At 33.9% G+C, this 11,456-nt stretch overlaps 1 protein-coding gene across 1 annotated transcript; it reads right to left on the bottom strand.

The window, feature by feature from the left end:
* Nucleotides 1–667: 667 nt before the first annotated feature.
* Nucleotides 668–3,250, bottom strand: LOC121781532 (zinc finger MYM-type protein 1-like). The gene is made up of 3 exons (XM_042179261.1): nucleotides 3,231–3,250; nucleotides 2,051–2,233; nucleotides 668–1,988 (listed from the first exon to the last, which is right to left on the bottom strand). The coding sequence occupies exons 1-3, from the start codon at nucleotides 3,248–3,250 to the stop codon at nucleotides 668–670; spliced, it is 1,524 nt and encodes a 507-aa protein (XP_042035195.1).
* Nucleotides 3,251–11,456: the final 8,206 nt, after the last annotated feature.

Consider the following 11,456-nt stretch of genomic DNA (forward strand, 5'->3'; position numbering starts at 1 on the left):
TCACATCATAACATTTGTCTTCTATTCTTCATCTTCTGAAACCGCTGCATAATAGTTTCATTGGTAACTTTAACAAACACATCTTTTTCGATGTAAAGAACTAAGCAATCATTCAATAGTTGGTCTCCCATGCTATTACGTAGAGAAGTATTGATGATCTTCATTGCTGAAAAGGCTCTTTCTACTGATGCAGTGGCAACTGGTAAGATCAATGACAACTTAACTAATGAATAAACCATTGGAAAAACTTCATGTTTCCTTGTAGAAACCATCTTTTGAGCAAGACCACTGATTCCTGATATTTGTGAAAACTTTTCATCTATGCGCACATCGAAAATAAAGTTCTCAAGTTGACTTTTAAGCTCAGACAAAGCAACTTCAGAAAATTCAGAAGGATAATACCGTGCAAGACGAAGAAGCTTCTCCAAATCAAATGCAGAAAATAAATCCCTAGGATCAAAACATGACATGCATAAAACTAAGTCTGTGTTGACTTCATCAAAACGTTGATTCAAGTCAATAACAGAACAAAAGAGCTCAACTCGATAATAGTGGAGATTCTTCATTTTCTCAGCTCTACGTCTTCCTTTTTTTCGAGCTACAAACTCTTGAGCTTGCAAGTCAATAACAGAACAAAAGAGCTCAACTCGATAATAGTGGAGATTCTTCATTTTCTCAGCTCTACGTCTTCCTTTTTTCGAGCTACAAACTCATCTTCCATGTCAAGCACATCCAGTTCATATTTGCTACAAAACTTAGAAACATCAGCAAGCAATACATCCCAATCTTTTTCCCTCAATATTTGCAGACGTGATTTTGCTACCTTGACAAGATTCATCGCATTAACAATGTCTTGATCTTTCTTTTGTAGCACTTGGGAGAGTTCATGTGTGATTCCCAAGATTTGCTTCATAAGATGTAACACAAAGACAAACTCAAAACTATTTATAATTTCTAGCACATCATCAGCTTCAGCCCTTATTGAATAGTCATGACCATTCTCCCCAACATACTCAAGAACATCAACAATAGAAGAATATAAATGTATCAAGTTGACAAGAGTACCGTAATGTGAACTCCAACGAGTATCTCCAGGTCGCTTCAATGACATTTCTTGATTTAGTCCTCTTCCTGTGCTTATTTCATCACTTGCAATCTCTTTAATAATATTCTCTCTCTGTTTCTCCCGAAGTATATCTCTGCGCTTACAAGAACCTCCAACAGTATTACACAAACGAGAGATAGAATTATAAAAAGATCCGACAATTTTATGTTTTTTAGCAACAGCAACAATCGTGAGCTGAAGCTGATGAGCAAAGCAATGTACATAATAAGCACTGGAATTTCTCTTGAGTATCAAACTCTTCAACCCATTGAATTCTCCTCTCATGTTGCTTGCGCCATCATATCCTTGACCTCTCAAACTAGATATACTTAAATCATAAGTAGATAACAAATAATCAAGTGCTTTCTCAAGTGAGGTTGCAGTTGTATCACTAACATGAACAACACCAAGAAAACGTTCTATAACACATCCATTCTTGTCCACATATCGCACCACAACACCCATTTGCTCTTTGACAGATACATCTCGACACTCATCAACTAATATGGAGAAAAATTCACTTCTCATATCATGTACAGTAGCTTTCGTTGTCTCAACAGCAAATGCATTTATAATATCTCTCTGAATATCTGGTGATGTAAGTTTGAGATTGTCTGGAGCATTTTTTAGCACAACACTAGCTATCTCTTCATTGCAAGAAGAAATAACTTTCAAGAACTCAAGAAAATTACCTTGATTTAATGATTCTTCTGACTCATCATGACCGCGGAAAGGCAATCCTTGCATTATAAGATAACGAAGAGAAATAATCGTTGCATTTAATCGCAGGCGGTAGTCAAGCTTAGACTGTGTTGACTGTTTTGCCAAAGAGACCTCAATGTGTTGGGCTTGATTCATCAAATCCTCACATGCTAATCTGCACCTGTTATGAGCACTTTTATGGTTTCCAACATGATCTCTTAATCTTTCTTTCTTGCGCCAGACCGTAAATCCCCCTGATACAAAAGCATCTTGTCCATTTCCGTGGAGTCTTGAAAAAAGATAGAAAGTTTCTCTAAATCAACCTTACTTTTATCTTCATTCGATAATTCTTGAGGTTGAAGAAGTGAAGGTTCAACTGATGAAGAATCAACGGAAGAAAGTTTCTTGAAATAACGATCCATATACCTACAAAAATAGTCAACACTGATTAAGTTCAAAATATTTGATATTTTCTGTATGCAAAACTATTAACACACACATCAAATAAAGAATTGGAGTTATAAAATTCCAACTACAGAACCACCGTAGTCCGTAGCCATTGAATTACATAAGCTATCTTCTTTCTCCCCCTTTGAATTATTATTGCAGCCAAACAAAAAAACAACCTATGTAGAAAAATTAATTGAATTATATTTGAGTTTTGAATATACCTAGTTCTAGTTTACCAGATTTCAGACTTGGAACGGCAGAATGAATACGCTAAATTCAGACTTGGATTGGAACGACAGAATGAATACGCTAAATTAAGAGGCACGATTCATATATATTTTGCTGAAACCTATCTCTAATATTATATTTATTATAAATTATAATTATTGTGAAATTACTAAAATACCCCTAAGTTTTTTAAGAATTAGTGGGGGGACCATGGGCCCCCTGGCTCCACCCTCCCTCCGAACAACTTAATTACCTTGACATGAATGGAGTACTTAATATATGTAGTACCTCTTGTATTATTTTATTTTATGTCTACCGCGCATTTTCACTCAAAGAGTCCTAGTTTTGCATCGCACTATATGTCAATCACACACAATAGTTAATTTAAGAAACTTTATAATCCATCCTTCTTTTTATTAAAAATAAAATATTTTCTTTTTAAATTATTTTATTTAAAAAAATTAAATAAAAATAATATTATTTCTATTTATTATCTGTTACTTTATTCCATCTTCACTATATAAAATCACATAGCAAGAAATAAATATTCCATATTTATTGAAACATGGGAGTAAAATATATACTTAGAAGTGATCAATGTTTAACTAATTTTAAGTGTATAAAGAGAATAAATCTCAGCCACACATTTTAATACTTCAAATTAATTGTATGGCTTAATTAATCCTATTGCTTAAATATAGCCCTAAGGGATTTTTGGAATTCAATATTATTAATTCAAACTTACGATTTCTTCACCATCCCCATATTTCCATGATTTTCTTAGCTCATTCACGATTCACGATTTCTTCCAAAATTCACGATTCCTGATCGTTAATCCTCTGGATTTGTTCATCATGATTCGATTCCATATTTCAGATTCATCACGATTCCAGATTTGTTCATCTCGTTCGTGATTTCCAGATTTCTAATCGTTCGTCAAGCATGATTTTAAAATGCGATTCCTGATCGATCGTCCTTCGTCGTGAATTCATCGTGAATCGTCTGAATTGCTATATGAATTCAGTTCTGAGGATGATATCGAAAGATTGTTAGGATTCAGATTCCTCTTCGTACGGAGAGGAAGGTGAAACTGAATCTAAAGGTAATTATTAATTAGTATCAATTAAGGTGACGAAGATGAAGTTTGTGTGTTTGTTCTCATCATGATTAGAGTGTGTATGATGTGAAAGATGTTAGAGTGATGTATTTATATGTTAAAGTGATGTATATAGCCTTTAATTTAAGTGTGTGTGTGTTTTGTGAATTGCTCAACATCATTACGTTGGAGTGGAGTATTTATCTCGTATAGTGAAGTATATGTAACGAATAGTAAAGTAAATATGCTCCATAGTATAGTAATTATGTTTTATAGTGAAGTAAATATTGTTTATAGTGAAGTAAATATAATGTTCATATTGATGTTTGACATTTCGGTGAACAATATTTGTTTAGTATTTGTTTTTATATCAGTGAAGTATATTGAGCATATATGGAACTATCATATGCTTAAGTGAAGTATATAAGTTTGTTAAGTTGGTACCCGAGAAGTTGCATGGAGGGAGATGGTTGAAGTCACAATTTATGAAGCCAATACATGGAAGTTTTTGTAATGATCAAGAAACACACATTGTTGTGGATGAGAAAAAGATTGCATTTAAAAACTTGTATTAATTATTCTTTGAAATCGCACAAAGTATTGAAGGGAACATTGACCAAATCAATGCATTTGCTGCTATTAGTGAAGAAGGTAAGAAACAGCTTCTTGGAGAAGGTATTGTCATATCTTCCACCAAAAGAGAGCATTGATCGAGAACTTCCATGGCACACAAGTTCCCAACTTAGTTGAAGTTCATCCTCCGGATGTCGAAGAATGAGTCCCCAGTGAGGTTATCAATGAAACCAGGTCGAGAATGTGGAAATTATCACGAGATTGGACACCATGATTCAAGGTACTGCCAAAAGATGGAAGAGAATACAAAACAGAGGCAGTGAGAATCTGGCAAAATAGTTCACTTTGTAGAATGTTTAGTTCACTTTATAGTGTACTGTTTTTTCATATAGTGAAGTATATTGCCCATAAAGTGAAGTATATTGATCATATAGTGAACTACTAAATGCTTATAGTGAAGTATATTGAGCATACCTTATGGTGTACTATTTTTTCATTCCAGTGAAGTAAATATGATTTTTAATATTGCATAAAGTGAAGTATATTGAGCATAAAGTGAACTATATTATGCATAAAGTGTAATGTTCTAATGATGTACTGTTTTTTCATATAGTGAAGTATATTGAGCCTAAAGTGAAGTATATTGTGCATGTCTTATAGTCTACTACTTTTTTCATTTTTAGTGAAGTATATTGTGCATATGGTGAAGTAAATTGAACATGGCTTATAGTTTACTATTTTTTCACTATAGTGAAGTATATTGTGCATATAGTGAACTATTATATTCTTATAGTGAAGTATAACAACTTTACGGTGAATTACAGTGAAGCAAATATGCTCTATAGTGAAGCAAATAATCTCTGCAATGAAGTAAATAATCAACATAATATTGAATTAATTGAAACGGATGTGCTTTATATTGAACTAAATGACACATATTATGAACTATATCATTTTCATACAAACGGTCATGAACGCCTGAAGTTTACAATCATTTTTCCACATCTATCTCCATGTTGTTGCTACATTCTTGATAATGCTTTGATGTTGTCGCCAAGTTATGCAATGACTCATGGCTTGTTTCCGACAACATTAAAGCGCTAATATACTTTGCTCTTAGCCTTTGGAGTATTCCCTTGCTGCTTCTTTTAGGAAATACATTTCCAATCCTGTTCCCGCTCACCATAGTAACAGTCATCATATACTTCACTCTAAGTATGGAATACTTCACTCTAAGCATGTTTAACTTAAAAAATAGTGCACTATAAGCATGGATAACAAACACTTCACTCTAACCATGAAATACTTCACTCTAAGCACATTTTACTTCACTGAGATGAAAAACTAGTGCACTATAAGCATGGATCACAAACACTTCACTCTAACCATGAAATACTTCACTCTAAGCATGTTTTACCAATTGAAATAAAAAAATAGTGCACTATAAGCATGGATCACAAACACTTCACTCTAACCATGTAATACTTCACTATAAGCACATTTTACTTCACTGAGATGAAAAACTGAGCACTATAAGCACGCATCACAAACACTTCACTCTAACCATGTAATAGTTCACTCTAAGCACATTTTACTTCACTGAGATGAAAAATAGAGCACTATAAACATGGATCACAAACACTTCACTCTAACCATAGAATACTCAATCTAAGCACATTTTATTTCACTGAAATGAAAAAATAGTGCATTATAAGCATGCATCACAAACACTTCACTCTAACCACGGAATACTTCATTCTAAGCACGTTTTACTTCACTGAAATGAAAAAAGTGCACTATAAGCATGGATCACAAACACTTCACTCTAACCATGAAATATTTCACTCTATGCACGTTTTGCTTCACTGAAATGAAAAAATAATGCACTATAAGCATGCATCACAAACACTTCACTCTAACCATGGAATACTTCACTCTAAGCACATTTTACTTCATTTGGATGAAAATACAGATCATTATAAGCATGCATCACAAACACTTCACTCTAACCATTAAATACTTCACCCTAAGCACATTTTTCTCCGTTAAAATGAAAAAATAGAGCAATATAAGGTAGTAATTACCTCACAATTGGAGTCTTATGGTTGCATTTTTTTTCTGTTGATCAAAACCTACATAAAAAAGAGATAAGTAATTATCTGTAGTAATTAACTATACATAAACTATAGTACTATGTTTCTTACATTCTATTATTACATTCTATTATGACTGCATACTAAACTAAAACAGGTGTTCTTATGTTCAATTTGGATTGCATAATAAACTATAGCTGATCTCACTTATTTAAAACGTTCGATGCTTGAATTTGTGTCGTGTTGCAATCACAACTTTAGTGTATTATAATCTTAATGTCAAAACGATTTTAAGCCTAATTAACTGTTGATTCTAAACCTAATTAAATGTTCAAATCTTAATGTCACTTATTAACTGTTAATGTTCAAATCTTAACGTTCAAATCCTAATTAACTGTTGCATAATAAACTATAGCCGATCTCACTTATTTAAAACGTTCGATGCTTGAATTTGTGTCGTGTTGCAATCGCAAATTTAGTCTATTACAATCTTAATGTCAAAACGATTTTAAGCCTAATTAACTGTTGATTTTAAACCTAATTAAATGTTTAAATCCAAATCAGTTGAAGAAATGTTAATAAAAAATGAGTTTGACGATGGAATGAGAGAAATCGGAATGAGAAATCTAAATCGGTTGAAGAAACTAATAGAACAACTTACGTTTTGAAATATCTTTTTGATTTGAATCCATTTGTTTGACGACGGAATGAAAGAACTGGATGTTGACAATGACAAAATGAGGCGACGACGACGACGCGACGGAGTGAGAAATTTGAAATTTCGAGGATAGGAGAGGAGAAGCCGTGAAGAGAAGTGATGGCGGGGAGATGAATTACTTAAATGAGAGATTACTTCAAATGTTAACCCTAATTTATTTGTGAAATGTCCATTATACCCCCACCTCCTTATAGTGAAGTAAATGTTTAATATAGTGAACTGATTTTTCCTCCAATTTCGAAAACCACATAGGTTAATATCAGCTGATATTTATTCTCTAGTTATGTCTTTAATAAGCACTTGCCTTATATCACTACTCTATGTCTATAAAATGGATTTAGTATACAATTATTGAAAGAATTATAACATGGTGTAATTATACTCTTTTTTTCCTCCATCACTGAATCATTTTCTTTTTAGAAAATAAAAATATATTCTCTTTGTCCCATCAAATATGAAACATTTATGTTTTGACATGTGATATCATGTAGTACTCCATCCGTCCAAAAAAATAGTCTCATTTGTGGACGGGACGAGTTTAAATGAGAAATTAGTAAAGCACGAGAGAAGAGGAGAAAATGTGAGTAGGGTAAAAGAGATAGAGAGAAAAAGTGGGTAAAATATGTGATATGGGAGAAAAAGTGGGAAAAGTATGAAAGAGAAACTTTTTATTTTTAGAAATGAGACTATTTTTTATGGGCATCCCAAAATGACAAAACGAGACTATTTTTTGTAGACGAAGGAAGTATTATTTTGTGAGTTAATGAAAAGAGAATTAAGTAAGAGAGAGGAAAAAGTAGAGCTATGTTGTTTTCATTTGAGCAAACAGCCCTAAAAGTCACAAACTTTTGCGATTTTTAAGTTTTTTCCATGAACTACTAAAGTAGCATACAATGTCATGACCTAATCCGGATTGTGTGAATTTTCCATCGGACCCCTCCTGATATTTTTTTGATAAAATTATACAGACGTGGTTAGTATGAATTCTTACGTGGAAACGCTGAAAATTATTTTTAGCCATAAAGTACACGTGGCTTTGACCGATTTACGTGGAAACGTCCTCGCGTGCGGGGAACGAGGGTTGGGCGGGGGTCGAGGGGGTGGGGGAGGAAGCCGGCGGGAGAAAGAGGACGATTTGGAGCATAGGGGAGTACGTTACGCTGGCGAAGGCCTGGGTCGGTGTAGTCGAGGATCCGTACATCAGGGCTAACCAGCACATCGACAGAATGTGGTGGCGCATTAGCCAAAGCTACCTCCAATTCAAACCGCCAGGTGGGAAGCCTCATAATGGAGAGCAATGCCGGAAGCAGTGGGAGTGGTTGAGAAGGCCGCTCAGCTAATTTGTCGGCATCTACCAAAACAACCTCCGCACGGCAACTAGCGGCATGTCCGCCGATGATGTGAAGCTTCTGTCTCACCGGCAGTACCCCGACAGTGAAATGGGTTTCGGGGAATTCAAATATTGGGAGGTCTATCTTGTGGTGCAGACTTCCGCTAAGTTTAGTGCGGGTGTTGAAGTTGGCTGGCCGAAGTGGACGAAGATCAACGTCTCCTGGAAGTACAACAGCAGTGTCGGTTCCCACGAACTCCCTGACGCCGAGGCAGAGTTCCCGACCCTTCAATCGTCTTCCCGCCGCCGTCACCCGGTTGGGCAAAAGACCGCGATGCGGATGGCTAGGGGAAGCCCCAGCGGATTCGTTTTCTGCTCCCGATGATTCTCCAACTCCATTTACGGGTCATTCTTCAGTTGCTTCGGTATGTTGGTGCTACTAATACTAATACTAATACTAATACTGAACTTGTCACTCATAGAGAAGTTTTTAATTCACTCTCTCTCTGTTTCTCTCTGCTACAAGCAAACATGCACAATGTCATATGATAAGTAGTTTTTAATCCTTACTGCTAACAAGTGAATTATTCTAGTACTTGATTTTTGTGTAGTACTATAGTATTTTTAACTCAATTAAAAATATTTTGAAGGAGGTCTGGTCTTACTTCTGGCTTAACTATTTCTATGTCGTGCTCCACCAACCCATATAATACACACTGTTACTCCGCCCTTCTTGGGTTTCGCAGGTGTCTCCTTCAAAATTTAGGCATGATTCTTTATCTTTACCTCGCCTCAGTGAGGTGGCGATTTTGCAAATAGTAGAGGAGGTTGGCAGTTCAGTGAAGGTTAGTAAACGTACCAATTGTCTGTAGATTCAGTTCTGTTTCTTTCTTTTTGTTTATCGTACGTGGAATAAATTGCAGAGAGTCCAAACCTTGATCGAAGAGCAAAGCTTCAAGAATCGGAAATTGCAGAATGAAACTTGAGTTGACCTCCCCCGATTGTAAAGTATTATATGCTGCCAGTATATGCAAAGAGTCTATCTTTCAGTAGTTGAGTTGCTACTACAGTGTATATGTTCAGAAAGCTAACACTAACCTGAGGATGATGAACCAGGTATCGGCTGTAGCTTCTTGTGCCCTCATCATTCTTATTTGCCTCCGGGCACGCTGGATTATAAACCTCAAAACTAATATGCTGTTTTCTTGTATATTTAAATCATAAATTGTATCTATATGTACCATTCATACTACATGATTACATAGACCATGTTCTATATACGAGAAGCAGCGCCACAGATTTTCTTGAAGCGATGGATTCAATTGAGTGAAAAAGGTTGCTTGTTGATCTCAAATCTTTAGAGTATCTTCGAGTATATATTTTTTAAGTCCAATCAAAGAGTCAAGACTTTGTTTCTGAGTTGTATGTCACACATTGAACATTATCAATAGATAGCTAGTCTGCTCGCAAGGGCAGCGCAGTTGATTTCGGAGGGATAGAGTTGCACTAATAAATAGTTAGTCTACAGTGGTGGACCCTAATAAGAGGAGAGGCGTTGTAGGCTTTATAAAATTTTCTTTTTATTCTCTCTTAGTTAAAATTGTCAAAATTATTTTAGCATCATCCTTAGATTCATGATATTGATTGTCCAAAATTTGCTCTCCTATGCTCAACAGTCTACCAATGAAATTGATAGGATCTAACTCATAAAATGTTATATCTAAGGGAATGAATGACAAAAAAAGGAAATGAAGAAGTGAATGATGTATGAGACTTTATTAGGACTTATGGCCTTCTCTTAAAGGATGAAGACAATTCAAAATAACTTTTACCCAAAAAAACAACCAATATTGGCTCAATAATCTAGTATCGCTAAACTTCAATCTTACCTCTATTTAAGCAATTGGGAATTGACTTAAAGTAAACATCAAAATGGAATTGATAGAGATGTTCTTAATTGAACAAGGAAAATAAACATGCTATAAAAATTTGAGTAAAAGTCTAAGCTAGATTGAGTCATCAATGTCGATTTATACTTTAAAGGAAATAAAGTCATAAAAGGCCCAAACAAGTGGAATCATGTAGAATTAGATTATATGATACAGCATCCGCTCGACTAAGTGGAATCATTTATTGTTATCATGAAGATTAATAAAATTGTGTTAAATGAGTTAAATTAAGATAAAATATAATAGGATATAGAATAATGTATGACAAATAAGATAGAATAAAATATGAGAGAAAATAAAGTAAGAGTGATTAATGTTTTATTTATTTTCAAAAAAATGACTCTAACTTAGTTATAACATCGTAAAAAGGAATGCAACTCAACTTAGTTGGGAATTATGGAATACAAAATTAAAGCCATTGGATATTCCATCCATGATGTTCTATTTTTCTTAATAAAAGTTAAATTAGGCTATAAGTATTAATATTAATTATCTAAATTAATCCCTACAAGTACCGCCCCATTAATGTAAAGGATTAACATTTCTTGTCTCTTTTTCACTTCTATTTCACGATCTTAAAGTTGAAACATTTGATCAATTACGTTGCTATTTAGGTTCTATATTGGACGCTAACTCTTATTTACCAATTTAATAAAACTCTTACCCATATGTTTTGGATTGGGGAAGCGTGAGATAAGAATCTAAAACATATACTCCCTAATTTTCAAAAAAATAAAGTCTAGTTGCATAAAAATATCTCACTTCTATTTATGAAAAATTCTCTCAAATTCATAACCATATACATTAATTTATTTATCATTTATACCACTATGAGTCTGTGACTCACTATTAAACCCTAATAATAATATGGATCTCACTATTTACTAACACTATTTTAACTATCATTCTCGTAATATCTTTTACTTTATCAATTATACATCAATTTCCATATTTCAAATATCTTTATTTTTTAGGAACAAAAAGGAGTAATATTATTAATAATAAAATAATAATTAAAGTCTGTGCAGCCATATATTTCGCAGGGACAATTTGTTTTCATCTCTAATGTGTCCAAATGATATTTGTGATTTTCTTTAGGCCATATAATAAACATATTCTGACTATTACTAGTACATTTTTTTGATTCGTTGAATGTAGTCTTGGATTCTTGTATAGATATTGCTTCACATATTGGTTATGATAAGAAGCTAT

Source organism: Salvia splendens, chromosome 20 (assembly GCF_004379255.2).
Source record: "Salvia splendens isolate huo1 chromosome 20, SspV2, whole genome shotgun sequence".
Taxonomy (NCBI): Eukaryota; Viridiplantae; Streptophyta; class Magnoliopsida; order Lamiales; family Lamiaceae; genus Salvia; species Salvia splendens.

Excerpts from the sequence above, each read along its gene's own strand:
- LOC121781532 (XM_042179261.1), bottom strand. The coding sequence starts at position 3,250 with ATGGGGATGGTGAAGAAATC. Across the intron at positions 2,234-3,230 it reads ATGGGGATGGTGAAGAAATC|GTATATGGATCGTTATTTCA; the intron begins GTAAGTTTGAAT and ends CTATTTTTGTAG. Across the intron at positions 1,989-2,050 it reads TTGTATCAGGGGGATTTACG|GTGCAGATTAGCATGTGAGG; the intron begins GTCTGGCGCAAG and ends TGCTCATAACAG.